This window comes from Alligator mississippiensis, chromosome 13, assembly GCF_030867095.1.
Source record: "Alligator mississippiensis isolate rAllMis1 chromosome 13, rAllMis1, whole genome shotgun sequence".
Classification (NCBI taxonomy): domain Eukaryota; kingdom Metazoa; phylum Chordata; order Crocodylia; family Alligatoridae; genus Alligator; species Alligator mississippiensis.
In genome coordinates, this window is record NC_081836.1 from 49,894,597 (window position 1) to 49,919,795 (window position 25,199).

The 25,199-nt window shown below is 40.7% G+C and overlaps 2 protein-coding genes across 8 annotated transcripts in view; one reads left to right on the forward strand and one right to left on the reverse strand.

Annotated features, from left to right (window-relative positions):
* The window catches only part of C13H7orf50 (chromosome 13 C7orf50 homolog), a 195,856-nt gene that overhangs the window by 144,307 nt on the left and 26,350 nt on the right, over window positions 1-25,199 (reverse strand). The window lies entirely within an intron of this gene.
* GPER1 (G protein-coupled estrogen receptor 1) lies at window positions 1,526-21,040 on the forward strand. The gene is made up of 4 exons (XM_059716287.1): window positions 1,526-1,830; window positions 9,730-16,543; window positions 17,092-17,234; window positions 18,628-21,040. Exon 4 carries the CDS (start codon window positions 19,064-19,066, stop codon window positions 20,138-20,140), a length of 1,077 nt encoding a protein of 358 aa, XP_059572270.1. The 5' UTR covers window positions 1,526-1,830; window positions 9,730-16,543; window positions 17,092-17,234; window positions 18,628-19,063; the 3' UTR covers window positions 20,141-21,040.

The window sequence follows — 25,199 nt, forward strand, 5'->3', positions numbered from 1 at the left end:
GAGTGATTACCGAGATTCATCCAGCCCTCTGACTACTAACCCATGCTCATCCAGGTGGGCATCAATGATACTGCCAGGGGAGATACTGAGCATATCAAAAGTGACTGTAGAGCTCTGGGTGCAAGGGTAAATGGGACTGGGGCTCAGGTCGTGTTTTCTTTGATCCTTCTAGTCAAAGGAAAGGGCCCAAGCAGAAGCGAGTACATCCTGCAGATCAATACCTGGCTTTTCAGGTGATGTCGTCATCAGGGCTTTAGCTTCTCTGACCATGGGATGTTGTACCAAGAAGGGTTCCAATTTTTGCGTGTGTTTTTTGCACAGCATACTTAAATATGGAAGGACACTGTACAAGCAGCATTGACTAAGTATAGGCCAGTGAAAGTATTAGGATCTATGTCCGAATCGCCAATTCTCTGAATTGGCATCGAATCTTCAGATTTGGATTCAGCCAAATCGTATCAGGGACAATGATCCAAATCAACAAATCGAATCACTGTCCCTGATTCGGGCCAAATCCGAATCGAATAGGACCCGCTTCGCACACCCCTAATAAGCACCCTCTAAATGTGAGAGTGCCCAGGAGGGAGTTTATTTCCCCCCTCCCCTCCCTGTCCCACTGGCAGGAACCACAGCCCTTCTGGCATTGACCCATTAAGGTTAAGAGGGCAGGAAGGGAGTTAATTTCCACCCCCTCCATGGGTGACTGCAGCTGGAGCGAAGCAGCCCCCCTCCTCCCTGCACCCCCATCACCACAGGGTAGGGAGGGAAACTCTATGCAAGGTTGCCCAGCTACAGAGGGGGACTTCCCCCTGCTCCTCCCCTGCCACTGTGAGGCAGAGAGTGGGGCTCTATGGGAGGCTGGGAACTCTTGCCTCCCAGTTCCTCCCCTGCTGCTACAGGACGAGGCGGGTGGCTCTGCTCAGTGCTGGGGGGGTACTCTTTCCCTTCCTCCTCCTCCCTCTGCCACCACGGGGCAGGGAGCGGGTGCTCTGTGCAGCGCTGCCCAGGCCAACCCAGCCCAGGCCAGTTGGGACATGGGGAGTGGCTGTAACTGAGCTGCAGCTGCTGGGGGTGGCCCTGCTCCCATGGCCCAGGCCAGCCTCGCTCATCCCCAGCTGAGGTTCAAAATCTTGCTCACCAATCCATGATGGACATTGCCAAAGTTTCTGAAAAACAAACTATTGCATGTGCATGTAAATCCGATCTGTTCTTCCAAAAAATGCTACCCAATGATTCAGAGAGCAGGAATGTACCCTACATTGTTCATTTTAAATAGAGCCCTTGACAACATTTGCTTTGACTTGTATTAGTTTTAAGGTGTTTAAACCAAAAAGCCAGTGGAAAGTGTTATGTCAGGCAGCACACTTCTAAAAAGTCTACTTGCAAAGACTGCCTAACATGGGTGGGTTCACTTCATGACTAGGAAAACGTCCAAACCCTGAATTAGAGGCCACTGGATGGCCTCACAGACTCAGAAACGGTTAGGGCAAACACTACTTTTCTGTTCTAAAACATCTTGCTGCGTAGCATGATTTGTACTTTAAGGTCACATGATAAAACCATAGGTTTGCTAAACATGCAACGTGTATGGGTTGAACTACTTAAAACAGTTTCTGTTTTCTCTGCAGAACTGTAGGCTTTTGTAGTCTTAGGGTGCCTGGGATATTAGCTTGCTATACAGCAGCTAAAGAAGCGACTGTAATACACCCTCATAATCTGCTTCCTGCATAATAAGAAGGGTTATTTCCTCCAAACTGTAATTATATTTCGTCTGACTATTCACGGCAAAAGTCTCGGCCAGTTGTATCTCTGGAACATTTTCTTCAAGAGGTAAGTTTTATATTTCTTTAAATATGTAGATTGCCACTAGAGGATCAAAGCTCTTATTTTAAAATCTTTTTCTTTTCACTCAATATTTGGACTCTACAAAGCACTATGAAATACCACATCTGGGACATGTTTTTATAAAGCTGATATTTATTTATAGAACTGGGTCCAAAATAGACCGAAGATTACTACTTCCACAAAACTAACATTTAAAGAGTAAGGCCGTATTCTCAAAAAGTATTTAGGTGCCTAACTGCAACTGAAATTAACTCCTATTAAATTGGAATTTGATAGTTTTGATATCTGGAGTTTTACTTCCAGATGCACTTTGACAGTCTGGGCCTTACTGATCAAGCCTTAACCTTAGAAGCTAAATCCATTCTCTTGATAGATGGGCATTATCAGACATTGCAGAAAAAAGCATCAACAGCGCAAATTAAAATCAATGTTGTCATTGTTGCTTAATATGCATTTGCATAAAAGTATAAAGTTTCAATTTAATATAAAGTGGTAACTTTTTTAGAGCTAAAAGATCTGGCTCCTAGAACATTTTCAATGTCATAACTGAAAGAGCCCTATGACAGTTTCAGTTATCACAACGTGTAAGAGAGAGAGAAAAAAAAGTAGGTGTTGTTTTAAATGTTATCCTCGTACAGTACTTCAGCTAGAGCCTGTGATAAAAAATGTATGGTTTCTCTTTTTATCATAGAAGAAAGGAAGGATGATCTGAGCAAGCTTTATTTAGACCGTCTATGCTATGGGGCTCTGAAGGGTTAAGACTCCATATGCAGGGAACCACAAAAATCTTATGCGTAAAGCTACGTGGTTGGATTAAAGGAAATAATTTCATAGTAACTGGCGAAAGAAGACAGCCGCCCTGCTAAGCTTTAAGATGAACAGATGTTTGGTTGCTAAGGAAAATAATTCCTTTATTTAGGGACGTCCCTTAGAAGACCATAAACAAGTGTCAGTTTCTCGTTACATCAGGTTCAAATGTTGCATTATTAGGTCACCGAAATGATATTAAAAAATGTAGTTAGAGTCTAGGCTCTCCCAAGACATATACCCCCACTTAGAACTCTTAACTTTTTGCAGTCCTGTGTTGTCTTCCCTGAACCATGGTGAGCAGCTCTGCTCCGTGTTGGCTGTGAAGGGTAATTTATCTAACGGTGCTTCAAAGAATGAAAATCAAACACGTTTACCTTCCCTGCCATCACACAAATCATAACAGAGCAGAATATAATAAAACAGCAAGAACTTAAAGAATGGGAAAGAGAAACTACATGAAGAGGAAGGAAGGAAGTGCATTAACTAACGATGGTGTTAAACTACGATGACCTAAGTGCAAAACAAGGGAGGGGAACGAAACAATCAAAAGAGCAGGGGAGAGAGAGCAGTTGAGATAACAGAATGAAAGCTGATGCCAACAACACCTACTAAGGAGATTCTTGTGGCTGCCGCACAGGATATGAAATGCAGAAGAGAAGCTATTGAGTCTATGCTCTGTCCCATCTGCCATTTTGTGAGCTTGAACAAGTCATACAATGTCTAGGGCTTCTGGTCCCCTTCCGTAAAACTGCTACCTACCTTGCACAAAGGGGTACTGGGAGGAAAAATGTGATAATGTTTGAAAGCCTTATATTCTGGGGGCATAAAAAAAGATAATAAATTGATAAATGAAATGCAACAAACAGGAAAGGTATAACCCTTGCATCTGTATGGAAGTACACTGCAGGCCAGAGTGAAGTAAGCCTTTGCCATTGTAATGCAGAGAGTCAGTGACAAAATTTTAGAACTCCAAAATTTACCAGAAGAGAGAAAGAAGCCTGAAATTTTGTGTCTTTTTCATAATGGGATCTCTAAAGGCATTTTGAGCAACTTTAAAGCCTGCTTGACTGTCTGAAGCTTTTGGAAGGGGAAGAAAAGAAAATAAGTACCCTCAAGCATTCTGCTCCCTCTCAGACAAGATTCACTTTAAGCCCAATAAGCATCAAATGAGAAGGTTTATGGGAATCTTCATTGATTTTCACCTTATTTTAACAGAGGTGGCATGTAAATTCTTAATCCCAGCTGGAAATATTAGGATGTAGAACACAGCAGCATGGATTCCCTCCCTAAAAGCTTCTGACCAACTAGCCTAAAGCTGCATGCTACCAGAGGATCTAGGGATGCTCTCACTGTGCATCTTTACAGGTGCCCTGGGGTAAGGAGGGGGGGCTTTAAGTAGTGCGGCTCCGGGAGCCACTCTAAATAAACCCCCCACAGCACCATGTGTATTCAGCAGGGCTGCTTTAACTAAGGCTCATTTCATGAGCACCTGCTGCCATTTTGAATCATGGGGATGCTGAATACACGACACGGAGGTTGCTGGAGCGTGCTATTTAGCTCACTTAAGCAGATTTGATTAATCGAGTCTGCACCAATGCCTGGAGCAGACGTCTGGCATGTGTATAAGTGCCCATACTGCAGACCAAAGGATGAGGCACACCTTATAAAGATGCCTTCTTGAGTTACAAAATGGTTTTGACTTCAGTCTTTAAAAGTTCTGCTTGTCTTAGAAGAATAACTATTTATAAAATAATATACACTAAGACAAGTCATTGGTTCAAGGCTAAGCAACGAGTCAGCTACAGAGATGACAAAACACTGTAGCAAATACTAAGCTCTTGTAACCCATGCTTATAACTTATGACTCTTGGCCCCTATCTGTAACTTGTAATTCTTAAGAGTGTGTTTCTGCACTTCCAAAAGTACTCATGGATCAAGTTCCTCTTGTAAGAGTTCCTCTTTTAAGAACTTACATAAGGTCAAGTCTCAAGAAATCAACTGGAGTTAAAGACTTGGTACCTAAAATACTGTGCACTTTGCTAGACAGAGCTCAAGGAAGACAAGACAGCTAATGTGATCTTAAAATACTGGTTCTACCACAAACCTTTAAATTGCATTAAGACAGCATCGAGTGTTTATGCATTTATTCTCCTGGGGTGCACAACATGCAAGCAACACTCACAGTGTGTACTAATGAACTATACTGAAGATGTAAACAGTTTGTTCTTTTAGTAATAATATCCTGCTGTAGTGGAGGTGTTTTCCTGGAATTTTTCAGAAAGGTGCATTGGCAGGATAATAGAAGGAAACACTTTAGTCCTGTCTTCATACAAAAGGATTCCCTGTCGCACTAAATTATAATTGTACAAGTACAGTAGTACAGATAAAACCTCCCTGTGTAGGCCCTCCTATTAGAGTACATGTAGCTTACTGAAGTTTAACTTATATCCATTCCCTGGTGGCATAAGCAAAACTGAAAATAGGAATAAGACTGTCTACGTGGGGAGCAACGCTAGTATTACATCAATTTTAAATTGACACCTTGGGTTATCCTGAAAACAAAAAATTCCAAGTTGGCAAGACCTGTTCTAGCCCTTACCCGTTTCTGGCAGGTTTCTCGATAACCATGATAAATGAGGCCTAAAACAGGTTGATAATGTGCTGTTGGTATCTATGAGAGAAATACATTAGCTCCTTAGAAATGTCACTGTGCACAACAGTAGCAGTCAACTCAGGAATCAAGAGGATGAAGCTTAATGGGTAATAAATTGCAAGTTTCACCGCTTGCTGCTATATCAAACCTTCTTTGTCTTGCTGGCCTTGCGGCTTGGATATTCTGAGGAGAGTTGTATGAAACGTAAAATTCCCTTGGCTGTGCTCAGAAGTTGGAGCTAATAATCAGTACCAAGGCTAGATCCTGAACAAGTTAAAACACGCATTTCCACCTGCATTGTTGTTTCCATAGTCTGATGCAGGCCAGCATCATTTCTGGTGAAATCCCCAAACATTCTTGCTGCCAAATCAATACCACTGCAGAAAGGAGGACGTGGCAGAACTACTCTGCGATTCCATGCAAGGGAACTCGAAGCCATCCCTTAACAGGTTAGGCTGACAGTCTGAAAGATGAGGAAACATTTACAAAGCCGAAGCTAACTACTAATGTTCAGTTCTGTCCCAAAAAACTGACAAGAGTGGATGAAAATATCAAATCTCATAAATGTTTCCCAGCCTGCCAAAAACATTGTGAGAGATGAAACCTGAAACAAGTGACAATTCTCCTCTGTGAGCCCAGTGCCTCATTGCTGCCTTATGGCCTAGACCAGAGGTTCTCAAATGGGTCTGCAGACCACCACTGCTCCACCAGCTCCATTCAGGTCCACAGAAAGGTGACCTAAGGCTAAAGCTGACAAACATTACACCCAACTTCCCAGAACTTTGCTCAAAAAACAGGCACATCCATCCATCACATTAGAAAGCCAAGACAACTGATATTAAAATATGAGGTGTGTGCTTTGATTTGTAGAACAAAAAAAAAAAAAAAAGTTTATTAAGTGGTCTGCCAAGACACCTCTGCAATTTTCATGGGTCCATGAAAAAAAGTATGAGAACCACTGGTCTAGACTCTTTTATTTATACCCCTTCCAAAGCTCTCATATGAGGTTGAATTTGCCAGAAAGCCTATCCTTTTGGAGGGTCCAGCATTTGATCTATTTTAAAATTTTCATTCATGTGTTTTATATAGAAAATGTAAAGGGGAAAGCAATGGGGAAAACTTATTTCATGGCCTTTGGGGATTATTCTCAGGCAGAAAAGTGTGGGGGGGGGGGGGAAGGAGGGGGACCTAAAGAGGAGAGGAGATGGGTACTATGCTACAGGGGACTGGCACACAGTTAACAGCTGTAAGAAGCTACTGTATGTGTATGCAGGCCAACAAAAGGGAACTGCAAAGCCAAGAGGATAGCGCTGAAACCATTTGCTTCTATGAGAGGAAAAAATTCTGGATTTCTTTGCTGCAGTATTGCCCAACTGGTCAAACAGAAAATAAAATAAGTCACCCTATGAGCTTAGCTCATTCTTCTGCTGAGTAGGAACAGAAGTTAAACTTTGCGCCTCAAACCCTTTTCCTGCAGCAGAACTTCCCCAAAACCAGAACATCCCGACATCAAAAACTAGAAGACAACAAACCCCACAAGTGAAGCAGTCAATCATATCTGTATTATATACGTAATGTGCATATAGAAACATTATTTAAACACACTCATCTTCTGTAATGGAAATAAAGTTAAAATTCAGACTAGAAATGTGAGGTGCTGTGGGACATGAGAAACTGAAAAAAGTGACTTGATTTATCTCTTAAGAATGTTAATTAAAAAATCTGTCACTGTATTCATACTGGTTAAGATTACAGAACCCCATAACAAAGTAATATATTTTTTTTAAATGCCTGCGTTTTTAGTGTTTAAACAACAGGACCCCTCCATGGAAAAATGCTTATGCACAGTTTGAGGGATGTTATTCTCATTACGAACCTGGGATATATGGAACCATTAGATAAGGGGAGACTCCAGCCTGCTGCCAAACCTCTTACTGGTCCACAGATAAGCTGTTCATGCAACATAACCAAGTCTTAATGTGGGCTTCTTTGCTATGCTTTAATGCAAAAACAAAAAAGTTTGGACACCAAGAGGAAGAAGAAACCTCCGAAACTAGCATACTTTACTTTTAAACTGTAGGTGGGCAAAACTATTTTTCAATCTAAGATCACGTTTAATTGCTGGAAGTTTAAAATTTACTAATTACAAACAAACAGTTGACTTCATTAACTTTAACAAGAAGCTGTTTCAAAATTATTCAACTTTTGCCATTATACCCACTACCCACTGTGAGGGAAGTTTAAATATTCCAGATCAGCCTGTTTACCAGGAACAAATGTATGAAAGCTACCTTTTTGAAGATTAAGTAGTTATAATTTTAGTTGATCTGCAAAATGAATATACCTGTTTTATTGCATTCAGGTCCCTCCTGAATAAACAATGACTGTGTTTTTTCACACTGTCTACTATTTGCTTAAAAGAAAAAAACCAAAACACTTGCATGGTATCAGAATTATTTTAGGAATATGCCATAAAGCCATTACAGTTAACAGCCTGTCTGTATTACCTTTAAAAACCCTGATCTGCAGGAATTTATAACTGCTGTAAAACACATGGACAAGCTTTATGGACAAGATAATAACGTTCCTGCAAATGTTTCCCAAATATTCAGGGCAAAAAAATTAATTTTGCCACTCTTTAGACCATAACAAAATCAAGGCCTTTGTGGTATTTAAAACAAAATAACCTTACTATCAATCTAGGAAGACCTATTACTATGAAAGCACAGTTCATTCAGAGTAGCTCTTAAACACTCATTCACATTAATTTGATGTGGGCTTCTCAGTATGGATTGCAGTTAGGAAACGAGTTATTCATAATGTAAGGGATCTAAAGAAATATGGTTCTCCTTTGCATCCTCAGCCTCAACTCTGAGATGGGCAGCAGGATTCACGTTATAGCAGGGGTAGGCAACATTTTTTGGCTGGAGTGCCGAAAACCCCGACAATGTCTACCTTGGAAGGTGCCAAAGTGCCGGCATGCCAGAAAAACAAAATGAGAGCAGGGGGTACATGGCAGGATGCCCTGCTTGTGCCCCTTCCCAACCACCCAAAGCCCCTGCCCCCAGCCCTGTAACAGCCGAATCTCCGAATCAGCCAGGCCAGGCCCATCCCCCATCCCTCTCCCAGCCCGGCAATGGCTGCCTCGCCTGCCCCAGCTCCCAGCACTTGGGGGAATAAAAGCCCCAACCCAGCTGGGTGGGGGGCAATCCCCGCTGCCCCCCACTGCCCTGTGCTGCATGGAGGGCTCTGGACGAGCCCCCAAATGCCCCCCCCCACTCCCCAGCCCCCTCACGGGTGCCCCTCACAGGCCAGCTCTGGACCTTTTAAGGAAAAAAAAAAGCCTGAAGAAAGCCAGAGACTCATCGCTCCTGCCGGCAAGGGGCGATCCCCGCTGCCCCGCGCCACGTGGGGGCTCTGCATGAGCCCCCGAAGCCCCGAGGCTGCACCCGGAGTGGTAAGTCCTGGGGCTTCCTTGGCTTTTTTTTCTTAAAGGACCAGAGCCCCGGCAGCCGGGGCACCTGTAGGGGGGCTGGGGGAGCATGGGGGGTGGGGTCGAGGAGGTTCATGCAGAGCCCCCCATGCAGTGCGGGGCACTGGGGATTGCCCCCCTGCCCGGCAGCACCCAGTGAGCACCAGAGCTTTTTTTAAAGCACTGAGCTGGGGCAGGTGAGGGCAGCCATGGGAGGGGCTGGGGGAGCAGGTGGGGGTTGGGGGGGCTGGCGGGGGTCCCCCCATGGTCCCCTCCCCCAGCTCCCCCTCCTCCACCTCTAGTATTTACCAGCTTAGAGTGGCTTCAGCCACCAGGGACTGCCTCAATCAAAGCTCTCAGAATTTTTGCTGAAGATTCAGAGAGCTTTGAATCAATCTGAACCTTTAAATTGGACCCTTGATTCACTTCGGATTCAGAGATTCGGACACCAAATCGGGCCGAATCTCCTCCGAATTAAATCACCACCTGAAGCTGCACGCAGCCCTAATATCTATAGGATATATATCATTTTGCCTGCACTATCCCTAGTCCCATAACACATAAATCCTCTTTTGGCCAGATGAGGACAGAGCGTGGTTCTATGTAGCCACAGATCCAACTTCCTTGCTTCAAAACAGAATCTACACGATATATAAATTGCACTGGGGTCCTGAACACACTGAATCCTGCCCACTTTCTCAACAGCTGAGCTGCAGGAGCTCTGTATCTACATAGGACAGAGGGACATAGTAGAGTTCAGATAAGAGGAAAAGTACTCAAATTTGTCATGCTGCAAATATTAAATTGCACAAGCAACCCATTAAAAAGTTAAATATGTGTTACAAAAAAGTAATATTTACAAAATAGAAAAAAAGACTACTACATTTCAATGGAAAATAGTTTTGAAAAACAACTGCCTTTTAAAAAATGTATTTCACTTTCTTTTTAGGTTACATTTTCAAAACTTCACAAAACAGGATATTAGCTCTGCATAGGAGGATGATTTCTCACAATATGACATGGATAAGGTATCCAAGCAGCAGCTGGGACTCCTCCACTAACATTGAAGACGTCATAGCTTCTCAAAACATCATATCAAGATTTATGCACTGTTATATTGCCTTTTTTGTGCCAGCAGGTTTATTAACTGGCATACTGATCCTCATCATCTTCATAAAGGAGTATTTGCAGCATCGCATCTTAGAAAACCTAAATATATTTCTTTTAGATTTCACCATCAGCAATATTGCAATGATTTTTTTCTCATTTACTGTCATACCAAGACCTGGCTATCTAAAGGCAACCCATTTAGGATGTGGAGCTCTGTCTTTTTTTTTCAATGTGAGTTATTTCAATTCTCAGTATCTTTTGATTTTGATGCTTCTTACTTTACTCAGTCCATTTTCATCCAGGACTAGTTGGATAACTAGAGCAACTCAAAGTCCCCTGTTATGTGTTGGATTTATACTAACGTGTGCTTTCTGCATGTCACTGGTAGTGGTGGCACTTTTAGGCACAGACAATTACCATGTGAATACAGACTGCCAGGTAGATCCATTATTTGCATGGCCAGAATATGAGATTATTAAATTCACCTTTGGATTTGGAATTCCTTTGATTCTCCAGTTACTCTGTTTTATTCTATTCTTCATTAAAGCAGCACAATCAGAAGCAGGAATCCTAAGAAAGCATATTCACATTTACATGCTTGTTATAACCGTAACAATGTTTGCATGCCGTCTATTTTACAATGTCATGATTCTCTACAGGACCATGTTAAAGATACAGGAAAGCATTGGAACTTTCAAGACTGAGTTAATGATGAATATTGCAGAGATCATATTATTTATTGAGAGCTGTGTTAGCTTGATATTCATACTTTGTCTTCATAAACCATTGAAGAATGGAATAGCAGAAATCATAGCAAAATGCAAAAGAACAGACGCTACCAACAACCGCCATGATCTCGATGACAATGCACTATGAAACTGCATCTGGTGATTCCTTTGCCCTGCAGAGTGCTGATATTTTGCATGTTTTAAATAAAGGATAGATATCCATCTGATACATCTTACAATTGGTAACAACTGAAGGAAAATAGTTTCTCGGTCCAATTTTTCCTCAAGGTCTCACCATCAAGTTGTTATTTATATAAATTAGTTCCCTGAACTTCAATGGGCTTGTTCCAATCAAAATCAAAATTCTGAAAAAAGACCACTTACATCGGAAACAGGATGCTTTTGTGACAACACCAATATACCTGTACAGGAGTAAACAGAAGCACCTTTGCCAAAGCTAAAAACTGGAGAAAGAGACATTTTGGTTTCTTAACTGAACTTTCACTTGGAATTTAATCCTTCAAGGCTACTAATATTTATACATTACATGCTGTTGCCTAATTCCAAGGGTCAAAGACAATATCAGTAAAATACAGGAAAATTTCCTGAAATTGTGATATACTGTGTTGCCAGAGGGTGGGGTGCATGATTCCACAATTTTAAAACATCCATGTTAAGAACATTCTCTCCACCTTCCCTTCCCTGTTGGCCTTGGAGATAATAGTATTTTCATGATTTCTGTTTCAATTCTCTTGTGGCAAAAACAATCTTGAGTAGTAGGGAAGGGCTAAGCCTATTTATCCATGTAAAGGGAGCAGCCTTTGGAGAAAGAAGCAAGTTCCAGTGGCTCAAGTAGAAGACAGTGCTGGACTGAAGGGAAGGCCTCCTATGGTCCCCTATGAGACAAAGTACTGGGAAGGAGCAACAAGATGACAGAGCTACCAGGAATAACCATAACTACATCCCCACAAAAATGGCAGGCAATTGGACAAATACAAGAGCTATCACTGGGAACAATAATGGGAAGAACCAAAAAAAGATAACAATACCTACCAAGAATCCAGTACACGTGGACTGTTTTCAGGGTCACTGACTTGAATGTATTAAAAAAAGTTCTGCCATTTATAGAGTGGGATTACATGACTTGCAGTCACAGGGAGATGCATAGTCTTGCTAAGGGCCCCAGTCACCTGTATCTGGGAGAGACGCCATGTTATGCACTGGGAAGATACCCATATTATCTTTCATCAAGTTTGTGCTTGTATTTCCTCATACAGCTTTGTATTGCTGCTGTTCTGAATGCACTGACAACTCAAAGAAGGCTGTAAAAAAGTCATTATAGAGCTAGGCAGAAATGTAAAACAATCTAGGTAAGAAGCATTTTAACGGCCAAGTGCAGAACAGAACACTGAAAATCTCAGCCCCAACCTTACAGTGCAAGCTGAGAAAAGGGAGAGTAAAAGACTGACTCATTTGTTAGATCAGATCTGTCTAACACTTGGGCTGTGTGGAATTAAACTGCAGCCCCTAGGCTTCTGCCCAGGCACTGCTCCCACCCATTGCTAGCTCCAGGCCTCCCCTTCCTCCTCCAGCTGTCACTTCCCATGCTGTCCCAGGATTCAGGGCAGTGCAGCAGCACAGAGAGCTGTGGATGAGCCTAGGGCACATGGGCAATGAATGGAGGGGAAGGGATGAGGGTTACAGGCACAGTGCAGTGGTAGGGCACCTGCACAGGCACACAACATAGTTGAAGAGCATGGAGGGGGGGGAGGAATAATATACATCTAGTTTTAGCCAAAGTATCCAAAATTAAGCAATGAGAGTTCTTGAAAAAATCCAGAGGAGGATCCAGAGGACAGAGAGAGAGATAGAGAGAAAGAGACTGCGAAATACATACATACTCTTCTAAGACTTCAGATTGCTCTGAAAACTGTCTTTCAGTTAAGTAAACTGCAAAAGATACAAGCTTCTAGTTGCTAAGGGTTTCAGTTCTTTTTTTAAGTGTGAATTTTAGTGTTAATGAAATATGTGGGAATGGCAGCTCTGGAGAGTAAAGGCTTGCTTGCCTTCTCTGCAACAGTTCGCTTTTGTGAAAGTGATCACACCATGCTGCACAGACTGGATTGGCAATAGATGAATTATAATTCAAATTGCAATATCCCCACAACATTACTGGATCTAGACCAGCTGCATCCTAGATTCAACCCAAGCACATTTATAGGTCAGATGGCTTGAGCTGAAAACTTCATTTAACTTGAACTGAAAGCGGGTTGGAATAGAGACAAAACTCAAGCTAATAACGAAGCAAAGACAATTCTTCTATATACTGGTATAACATACACTACAGAATTGCCTACAAGTCCCACCCTTAAGTCTAAACCTGACCTGCAAGAATGACTTCTCAGTGGAAAGGATATGTTCAGCTTCATAGCACCTTGACATCTTAACCTTCCAAATGTTGGGACAAATTAGTGTTAGTTGTGCTGGTGGGTGCTGGTGGGTTTTATGTAGGACCTTCCACAAAGAAATGAAAATGGGGTATCCCGTGAAGAATTAGTAGGCTGAACTACACTGTACAAAAAGGGGTGATATTTTTTTACATGTTTTCCTTTCTTACTTTGTATTTTGATTGCTATGTGAAAGATAGATGACAGGTTATGGGGGCCTCCATGCATTGTCAGTGGCCCATATTGTAAAATTTGAGATATTAGAATTCAGTTTTTGTAACATACATTTTAATAAAAATAAAGATTTGTGGGGTTTTTTTCACCAGAATAGATTGCAAGAGTCCAGATGGTCTTCCTGTTTGAGAACATTCGTTTTTAAAAGGAAAATGTTAAGAGAATTGCATTCATTTGCCAATAGTTCTGTATAAAGTTTTTTTCATAAAATACATGCTATTAGAGGCTTTCTGATATTTCTGTCAGGCATGGAACACAGCTGTCCACTTGAACGGAGGCTGAGAAGTTTTCATTTGTTAGGAAGTGGAGAAAAAACACTTTTTTGGGTTGAAAAAGTGTAGGAAGCCAGATGGAAAGAATGTCACCCAATGGTTAAAAGTTACAGTATCTCTTGCAAGAGGAAAAGGAGTAAGAATTTGGGGAAGCAGCAGCAACCTTCCTCAAACATAGCTGTCTGCTCTGGTCAAGTACTGCACAATGACATCAGGAAGATAAACAATCTATCTTATATTCTCTACAGATTTTCACTTATTGCTAATTTCAAAGATACAGAACACTGGCTGTTACAATGCCAATTTTTCTGCATATGAAAATATTTCTGTTTAACACCAAATGTTACTTTACAGTTTGCTCCTCTTTCCTCTGGGAACAATTTAGCACCTTGCTTCCCCTGAACCTGGCACGTATCAGCCCCTGCCACCATCGTCCTGATTGAAATCCTGCATAGTGCATTTGACACAACTCCCAGTGCTGTTCCACACTTCTCTCAGCAGATTCTTCCATCTCGCACATTCCTGGGAGCCCCCAGATGGTCTCTTCCCAGTTATCTAGTCTGCTAGAGAAACTGCCCAGTTGGCGGCTGATGCGGTGAACTGCTGGGATCCTTCCTTGGCATACGGTCGCCAAAGTTTCTACTTCCTTTACAAACCCTGCTTTCTGCACCATATAGCTGGAGACAAGGAAGCAAAGCCTGTCAAATCAGGTGGGGAAGGCAGAAACTCCACTTGTACGCAGGAGTTAGAGTTAGGGTTGGGTATATGACCAATCAAATAAAATTTGGTCAATTAACCAGTCAAATATTGGTCAAAAATGTAAAAAAACTGCTAACAGGTCCAAGCAATCCACAGAGAAAGCACAAACTGTCCACAAGAAAATCAGCATCTGGCTGATGCAGGCCAAATTTTCCATTGAGAAATGTGTCAAAAAGCAATACAAAAAATATCATATTTCTATCAAGAAAACTATAAATAAAGTAGGTGTGGGGGGAGGTTGTAAAAATGCTAATGATCTTTGACTGATCAAAAATATGCAGTCAATTGACTGGTCAATTGAAAATACTTGACCAGTCAAGTCAATTGACTGGCTTGCCAACATTAGAGTCAATGAAGACTCCATTTTAAGAAATAAATAGAATTATCAAACGAGTCTAGAAAAATCAAAATAGTTGACTATGACAGAAAAAAAACAAACCTCTTGGAAAACGCCAATGCTCAACTACGTCGTTCTTACACTTTACTGTGCAAACCAGTTGCAATCAAGTGACTTCTCAGCAACAACAGAGATGATGAGGTATGTCAGGAGAGCTGTAACTCCGATACTTGTGTGAGTATCATTTAACATGGGTTGTTAAGATACCGTTTCACTATAAAACATACATGGGTTATCAGCAAATGACAATATGAGAGAAAACATATCACATTCAAGAGCAACTAAAATTGGTTTTTTACCCTTTTTTAAACATAGAAAGTCTGAACAATCAGATGCCTCTGGATTAATCAGTATCACTGATACTGTGACTGGACAAATAAAACCCTACATTCATAGCTGGGGACCTACTTAACTTGCAGCCAATCTAAGCCATTTTTGTGGCTTTGTCCTGGCATGAAAAGCCCACTTCACAGGCATTGTGCCCTTGGCACTGATTGCCAGAGAGACTGTTGAATGGGCGGAGGAAGGACAAGGGGGCAGATGCCGTCTTGATTGCTGGCTGCCCTTGATCCAGCCCCACCCCGTAGCACTGATTGGTAGATAGGACCCGGGGGAAGGAGGGACAACAGCCATCTTGTCAGCTGCCCCCTTTGTGCCACCTTGCCAGCCAGTGCCTTCCCCTCCTGGGCAGCGTTCCCTCTAAGCTGTGCGGCGCGCTCATGCTGCGCGGAGCGCTCATGCTGCGCTGCCAGGCACGCCTGCACATCCACGCACGCCGCACAGCTTAGAGAGAATGCTGCTCCTGGGTGGGAGACTTGCCCGGGAGGGGAAAACTTAATAAAAAAAAAATTGTTATTAAGGCCCCCCCGATTTTGTTGACAACCCTGGATTTCCGCAGAATCTGCAAAGTCACAATGTAGGTAGGGCCCTATTCATATCTAAATGTGTTTTCAACATCTTCATGAAAAACGTTCAGATATTTTGGTATACTATGACTTCTCCAGACAGCAAAAACATCTACTGAATATAATGCTCATTTCATTACAGTAAAAATAATGGTCTTTCTGATCATTTTCTCTGCTTCGTGCTTCTAATAGTGGCTATGCTTAAATAAATCTCTTGCTCATTTAAAAATGACCAGACCCTCTTACTTAAAAAAAGAAAAACAATGTTCAGTGAAATTTAACAAGTTCTTGTAAATATGTAGGAAAGGCAACATGCTGACTACTTGTACTTTAATTTTAAATGTATAAAATGAACTTCTGAAAATCTTGAATAGTTATATAAATGGGAATGTTATATACATGAATACTGTGGTATATATACAGATTTATAGCCAAATTTAGGTAAGCAGCTATAGAATGTTGCATCAAGCAGAACAATGAGTGACATTTTACAGGAAGAAGTCAGATCACAAATACAAAAAGAAATCCAGTTAAAAGGTAATGGCTATTATGTCAAACGCATTTTATTTTGTTCTTTTAAATGAGAAAGAAGAGCTTAATGCACTGCTCTGTTTTTGAATGTTCTTAGGCTTCTCTTTCCAGTCTTGATAGAACAATTTGAACAACCAGTAGGTGGTGTTTGTGCAAATAGCAGCTACTTCTCTACCCGTGGAGCTGAAAAGCAAAACTCCACCTGCCATACTGGAGCTTAGAAGCAAAAACTGATTCTCTAAATTCACTGCACCATTAAGCTTATTTCTTATAGGTGGCCTTGAGCTGAACAACATCAGAGCAGTGTCAAGCTGCGGATACACTTGGTGCTTATGACAAATGAAATACAAATGATAAATCCAAATACAACTGACTTGAAGGTAAGAAAATTCTATTCGAGTTGTTTAATTAATTGCAGTTTTCTTAGCTAATATTTTCCTAGAGTTTTAGCATCTGTCCTTGGACCATTAAAAGCTTTCTTAAAACTCAGAACTAAACTAAACTAATATTACAAACCAATAACAAAGTATATTGAGCTGCAACTTGAAAAAATAAATCTTTAAACTCAATGAAGCTGCGTTTGAATGTGCTGTAGCATTTGAGTCGTTGCTTAAAAGGCAAAAAGACTAAATCAGAGGTAAGCAATTTGAAAGGTAACAGTCAAATATAAGGCAAACAGATGAGTCTTTCTGATAAAGGAAAAGAACCAGCAGAAATAGGGTTAATTTAGCCTTTAAAGGAAGCCTGTTCAGCACCAGTTCAAGTGAACACAAGTTAGAACAGACCCTGGGAATCTATAAAGCTCTGTTTTATTGCCAAGGACATGCAGCAAGATCTGCATTTTGCCATCATAACTAATAATTTATTTAGGATGTTTTAAAATCGAATATGAATTTAAATAGATTATTTCTTATTGAATTGCCAACAGGTGGCATGCAGTGCAGCCTGGCATCACCTAAATAAAAGTTTTAACATATCCACTAATAACATATCTGAATATAAACCAGCCTTCTGGTGTTTGGAAGGAAATCAGCTCTGGACAAATGGCTATATGGATACACAGGAATTAAGGTAAAACATATTCTAATGCTTTATGTGGTTACATGTAACAATTAGATTGTTTGCAGTGGTTTGGCTTTTGGTTGACTTATTTGTATAACTAGAATATAATTACAGACCCACCTTTCTGAATCATTAATTACTTAAATAATTAATTTTCCCTTCAGGGCATTCAAAGCAGTTTATCACCTTATTCAATAAAAATTGAACATTTCATAAAAGGCATCAATTCTAATATTCATACCTTGCTCAGATTGCTAATTGGGTGAAAAAAAAAATCAAACCTGCCTCATATACATGCAATAATGCCTTTGGATAAACAGTCTCAAAATGCAGCAAAAAATATAATGCACCCTTTCCTATTAAATATATATATATTCTTTCTCTAAGAGAGAAACTATGCTTTTGGATTTTTTATTCTATAAATATCTATTAATTACCAGTGATAGCCAGAATTCTTTTTAATATAAACTCGATCCAGTAATGGTTTGGTCCCTGGACTGTGAACCAGGGGTATTTTTAATAATTACATTTAGAACTAAAAAAGAAATATATATTTCATATGTGCCCCCAAATATAATTTTGCTAGTGTTACACAAGTAAACAGTTTCATTTTTTATATGGCAGCTTCCAATGTAATCATCTTACTATTAGCAGGTTTATTATTTTAAAACAATTAAATCAACTGACTTAAAATTTAATTTAAACTATAAAGGTATTTTAATACATCATGGTCTTTTTGTTCTCTGCGTGTTTGTGTGATTTTTTTATCGGGAAACTTTTGCCAAAATTTGAAGTCTAGATCATTTTACATCTATAAAGCATTCTTATTTTGAACACCCATTCTGAACACCCATATTTAAGTTAACGCAGTATAATGTATGGCAAAAAAACCCAGAAAGTGTCAAAGATGTTGGTGTAAATTAATACAGATTAGCTTTATACTATCTTGATGCCCTAAAACGATGCCTTTTCTTTCTCTCTTTCTCTGCAAACAGAAAGAACCAATTCATTTAATCTGTCTGCATATTCTTGCAGCCCAAATCTATGCTATTAAATAAGTGTGCTAGTTAACCAGGAAAAAAAGGAATGTGATACATAAAAAAGCTGCTGTCTTTTCCAGAGGTCAACAAGTCACCCTGACTGGTTTATTCCTTTTCCATACTTAGTCATATTAAGAGTCTGTGATATGTAAAGCAATGTTTGACCGACACAGTCCCGATAATATATCTTTCATGTATATTAACTGCATTTTGGCTGAAGATGTGTTTATATATATTCAAACATCATGTTCCCCATCACCTAAAGGTAAGTATAAATGCATGGTCCCTGTAAATGGACTACTTGAGTTTTTAAGTTAGTCCTCTAGTCGTGAAACTGATGCTTTTCCATTTGCTTCTTGCAGGTCCAAGGCTATTCAAGAATTGGTAAAAAAGAGACAAATGGAGCTAAAATTCTGCCACTTTCCAATCTGCAACAAGGAACACTCTTGAAGAAAAACTTGCATTATGCAATACAAACAATCATTACATTCAAAAAGTTTCTATGTAATCTAAAACATTAAGTCTCTCATTTGCAGTGTGGATGGTACCTTGTAAATAGCAAATTTCTTAAATAATTTAGTTTTCTGGAAATTGATAACTTTCAGCCAATTTCAAGCCAAATTGCCTTGCCTTCCATTCCATTTTAACGAGTTATAATATCCTATGAAAAAGTAAATCTTTCTTCAAATCATTAAAAGGATTGGTGTTAATGTCTTTGGAAATGCCAATAATTTAACCATTTGGCCCTAAATACAACGTGCAAATGGTGATGTAATCTTTCCAGCAGAGATCAGAACCATGGAAGCTTACACAGCAGCAATATCATCAGTTATTTGTAACAGCACATATTTTAAACCTAATGGTTCACATTTGTGTAATGAAAGCATATCATCTAGCTCATCTGATAAATCAGACGAACATGAACAATATGTTATTGGGCTTTTCTTATCATGTCTTTACACTATATTCCTTTTCCCTATTGGCTTTGTCGGAAACATTCTGATTTTGGTTGTTAACATAAGTTTTCGTGAAAAAATGACTATTCCAGACCTTTACTTCATAAATCTTGCAGTAGCCGACCTCATTTTAGTTGCTGACTCCCTCATTGAGGTTTTTAATCTTGATGAGAAGTATTACGATATCACTATTATTTGTACTTTCATGTCTTTGTTCCTTCAGATCAACATGTATAGCAGCATCTTCTTTCTGACATGGATGAGTTTTGACAGATATATAGCACTTACGAAAGTAATGAGGTCCAATATATTTCGCACCATGCAACATGCTAGATTAAGCTGCGGCCTCATATGGATGGCATCAATTTCTGCATCACTGGTGCCATTTATAGTTGTGCATTTACAACACACTGGAGAGGTCTACTTTTGCTTTGCAGATGTGAAAGAAATCCAGTGGCTAGAAATAACGTTGGGGTTTATCATCCCCTTTGTGATCATCGGTCTTTGTTACTCGTTAATTGTTCGAGTTCTCATAAAAGCGCACAAACACAGGAGTCTTCGATTACGGCGGCAAAAGGCTCTTCGGATGATTTTTGTAGTCGTCCTCGTTTTCTTTATCTGTTGGCTACCTGAAAATGTCTTCATCAGCGTTCAGCTTCTTCAGGAAAAAGGAGAGCCAGCTTCATCAAGCAGCCAATCTTTTAGGCATGATTATCCCTTAACAGGACATATTGTAAACCTGGCAGCCTTTTCTAACAGCTGCCTGAACCCCCTAATTTACAGTTTTCTAGGTGAAACTTTTCGGGATAAACTACGGTTGTACATTGAGCAGAAAACTAAGATGTCAACATTAAATCGCTTTTGTCATGCTGCCCTAAAGTCTGTCATTCCTGACAGCAATGAGCAATCAGAAGTTTAATTTAGTAGTGCCGTATAAAAACATTCAACTGTGAAAACTGTGCAAATATAGAACATAATGCTTGTTACTAACAGAAAAAATATGTATATATCCTTCCCTACTGAGGACTGAAAGTTTATACTCTAAATATTTTTATGACAAGACTTTAATGTGAAAGAATACATTTTAGTCATTTGTATTTAATAATGAACAGGATTATTAAAAACCTAGTAATGAGGGGGGCTGTATTTGCTTTATACTTGTATGAATGATAATATTGCAGAAAATTTTATCCGGCTAGGAAGACTCTAGATATAACTCGATTATCAGAGATTGCTACTTTCCTGGTATATGTAAGGTGCTGCCACTTACATAATGAAGCTGCCATACCAGTGGAAAAACTCATTACAACATACTGATGTGGAGAAGCAGAAAAAAAGTTATTGATTTTTTTCATCCAAATGAAACTTTGACAACTTTGCTAAGAACTACACAGTATAGCTTATTCATTGCTCTAGCATGCATTTGAGCCATTGATATTTTCTCTTAATTTCATCTAAAAGGTTCTATCCAGAGGTTTAAGTTTTTTCCCAATTTGTAACTACTGTTTACATCAGCACTTCACCAAGTCTGAAGTCATATGTAACCCCCATCAGCCATCTTGCACATCACAGAGAAACTTCAAAAGAGACATCTGCTGTTTCATTTTACCTTTAAATACTGCCTAAGAAAAATCAGGTTCTCTTGCCACAGCTGCAGGTGCACACAAACACGTTTACATCAAGTCCTTATATTTAAATGAAAGTCAAACATTACATTTTTCTATTGTAACATGTTTGTCTCGATTGTAAGAATGGAATACTGTATCTTTTTAAAATACCTTCTGCAAGCATGACAGTGTAAGAATCTCTTAATTAAAATGTTGCAAGTCTTATTCTTTCTGGCATCAGACAATTTCTGTAATTGGGATACTAACCAGCCATAGGTTGTTTTTCCAAACCCACTGGCCTTACAGTTATCTTCATAAATTCATAGACATTAGGGCTGGAAGGGACCTCGGAAGATTGAGTCCAGCCCCCTGCCCCAGGGGCAGGAAGTCAGCTGGGGTCACAGGATCCCAGCAAGATAAACGTCCAAATGTCTCTTAAAGAAGTCCAGAGTAGGTGCTTGCACCACACCTCTCGTGGCAGTCTGTTCCAGGCCTTGGGGGCTCGGGCAGTAAAGAACTTCTTCCATATGTCCAGCCTGAAAAGGTCTTGGAGGAGTTTGTGACCATTTGACCCTGTTATCCCTCGGGGCGCTCTGGTGAACAGGCGTTCTCCCAGATCCTGATGTACACCCCTTATATACTTATAAGCAGCCACCAGGTCCCCCAAGCCTGCGCTTTTCCAGGCTGAAGAGTCCCATGGCTCTCAGCCTCTAATCATAAGGCTTGTTCTCCTGCCCTCTGATTATGCACGTGGCTCTCTTCTGGACTCTCTCAAGCTTCTCTTAAATGCCTGCTGGCTGCTTTGTTGACATTCACCTTCAGAAAGGAACCATATCCAGAACAAATCTTAGGGCCACACACTAGACTTTTAGACCACTTCTTCCAGCCTAGAAGCCAATATAAGAATTTTGCATTCAAGTGACCTTTGGTGAAGGTTACTGCAAAGCCCCCATACTGAGTGCTCTTGAATCTTAAATATCAGTTTATAGAACCAATCTAGTATTTAAGCAGAGCAGTAATGAAACATATACATTTCATACACTGACATGAGATCCCTCTTTTCATGTATCAGTATAGGTAACTTGACATATGGAGGGAGAAAGGAGGCAGCAGAGAGGCAAAGAGCTTAGCCTGCAGAGGGATTGGTAACGTGGCATAGGACAGGAAAAGGGATGTGCCAGGTCAAGTTGCTTTGCTGCTGATTCCCTATACCATAGGTCAGATCCAGCTCTTGGGCCACAGATTTAGCACCACTGGGGTGGGGAGAGAGAGGGGGAGGAATGAATCAAGAATTACAGAACATACAAATCCTCTAACTGAAATCCTGTGTCCACATTTTGGAACTAAAATCACAAGTATGTCATTCTAGGATGAGTTTCCTACTGCCTACATTTTAGCTTTGCATATAACCATGCGTTCTTTAAACTGTTATTCAATTAAAGCTTATTAATTAATAAAGCCCTCTGCCAAGGTGCAGAAACAGCTCACCTCCTCCCACTGCCTTTTTCTTTTGATTCTTTAAACTTCATGACAATGAAGTAATATTCACATAAATGTCATTTGGATTTCTAAGTTTACTTTTTTTATGCTACAGCTGATCTTTAAACATATTCTCTCCAAATTACCATCTGCATTTATCTACTCCATGCTGGAATTCCTTCCTTGAAGGAAAGCAATTTTCTACAGCGTGTTTCAACCAGGGTTTCAACTGGGGTTTGGGGTTTTTTTTTGTTTTATTTAGTTTTATGTATTTTGGGGGGGGGTTAACTAAAAGGTGTGCTGGTCATTAAGTATAAAATGTTTTCTGGGAGTAAGGGTTATACTCAGACTTACTCTCCCATTTTCTTACTCATCCATGCCCTCAGGCCTCACACAATCGTGACTTCCTTTTTAGCTCATAGCTCACATCAGACTTCATAAATGTTGTTTCCAAACACTAGCTCATTTGAAAATAATATGCACCAATTCCTTTACATATAAATCCCCTACCAAGTCCTAGAAAAATAAGAGTGGCTTTAGCACTTAAGTCTTGTTTTTGGCACAAATGAAAAACTAGTGTAAGAAAAAAAATATGACTAGTCTATATCTTCTACAGATTTTGAAAGAAACCTGTACCTTCAAGAATTACTTTAGAAATAACTGAAAGTTACAAATTATATATATATAATCTATATAATAATATATATATAATAATATATGGGCTTAGTGCAGCTGTCCGTTTCTGTCTGTCTGTCCGTAATGCTCTTGGAGCACTCTGATTAGTTGTCTAAGCAGCCAATCACAATGCTGACTGAAACAACCAATCAGAGTGCTCTGCACAGATAGACACACAGACAGATGGCCAGACATGAAGGGCGGCAGGGGGCTGCGCAGCTGGATGCAGAGTGGTGGCAGTGTGGGCCAATGGTTGGCGGCGGTGGCCACCACGTGCAACCTCCCCCGCCCTGCCCACTGCTCCTGGGAGGTGGTGGTGGTCACAGCACTCCATCCCTGTTCCTCTCCCCCCCACCATCATTCTTGATAGGCAATTTGCTAGTACAAATATAATACACCAACACTGTAAATTCCTTTGTTGCTCCCGATTCATAATTGATATTGCTGGACAAAACACTGTTTTGTTCTGTTGAAAAACATTGTTGTTTTAATCTAATCTAATGCAACCCATTTAATGAATAACTACATCTATGAATGGTTACATTTAACGTTAAATAACAATTTTAGAGATTTAAAAGCATGGCATAAACTATGCATAATTAGGTTTCCACTGGAAAAATATAAAGGAAAGGACTTCAAAGGCATTGCTACAATGTTAGGTTTATTATGTATAAAGCAGGGGTAGGCAACATTTTTTGGCTGGAGCACCTAAAAAACCCACAGTGCCTACCCTGGAAGGTGCCAGAGTGCCGGCATGTCAGAAAAACAAAACGAGGGCAGGGGGTACATGGCAGGATGCCCTGCTTGTGCCCCTTCCCAACCGCCTAAAGCCCCTGACCCCCCACCCTGCAGGCCCCTTGCCCCTCACCCAAAGTCCCTGCTCCCCAGCCCTGCTGACCCCCAGTCTTGCTCGTGCCCCTGCCCCACTGCCCTGCTTGTGCCCCTGCCCCCCACCCAAAACTCCTGTCCCCCAGCCCTGCTTATGACCCCTGCCCCCAAAGCCCCTGCCTCCCAGCCCAGGCTCCATGGCTATCAGCAGCTAACCAGAACCTGGGCCAGCTGCAGTGGGAGGCTGCAGGGTTCAGCTGCTGGGGCCAAGCAGCGGGACAAGTGGCACGCAGTGGTGGGAACTGCACTCCTACCTCCCATACCCCCCCAACGAGCTGTGGCTCCGTCCTGCACCCTGCCCCACCCCAGCTGGGCAGTGCCTACCGCAGCCCCACTCCCTCTCTCCTCACGGGGGGCATTGATCTGCCCCCTCAAGCCCCTTCCCTTCCCTTCCCCTTCCACCACACCAGACTTACCAACTGGACACAACTCTCCCAGCTGTGGGGCTTGTGCTCCTCGGTGCCTGCATGCTACACTGCAGCTGCGTGCATGCACGAGCATTTATCAGCCAAACTATCAGCCACTTCAGGCCGATTTCTGATATAGTTAATTTTATTTATATCAGTGCCAATCCTATATTGGACTGATGTATCAGTGCACCTCTACAAACTGGCCTTATGTCAGGTGTTTGGAGACATAAGAAAAAAACCCTCTATTGTTTTCACTAAGGGTGGCATTTTAAAATAGGGGCAAACGGCTCATAAAAAACCCTCCCAAAAAATGGCACTCTTAAGTTACTTGGGTGCTTTTGAAAATTCTACCCTGAATTAATAAAAGTCTCTCTTGAATATGAGCAATATTATCATATGCCAAAGATGGAGCAAAATAAAGATGAGTGTCCCAGACCTGTCCATCTGGAACTTTGGAAACTATAGTAGTTTAAAAGTGAACTGCATTCACTTAAAAGATGCTGTGTGTGTGTGTGCATGTGTGTGTGCTTTTTTTTTTTTAAGTGCTGCTTCCACAGACTGGAATGGAAAAAGTGACAGAACCTATTTTTGCTTTTCTTAAATCCTACCATGTAATTTGACAGTGTAAAACATTTACATTTATATTTTGAAACTGCTTAATATATAAAGTCAGCTCCACTAGGTTTGCAGGTAGGCAAACTTAGTAGGCAAATTAAAAATCTCATTTAAAGAAATGCCATCAATACTAAAAAAATCATTTTTTCATTTGAAAATGTAGTATCTAGTTATTAAGTGTATCTAGTTATTAAGTGGTTATATGATGCTGCCTCTAACCCAGGGGTGAGCAAAATGGCAGATCTGGCCAATGGCTGGACTCCATTTCCCAGCAGTCCCTGCCTGCATTGCTGCAGCTGGTTTC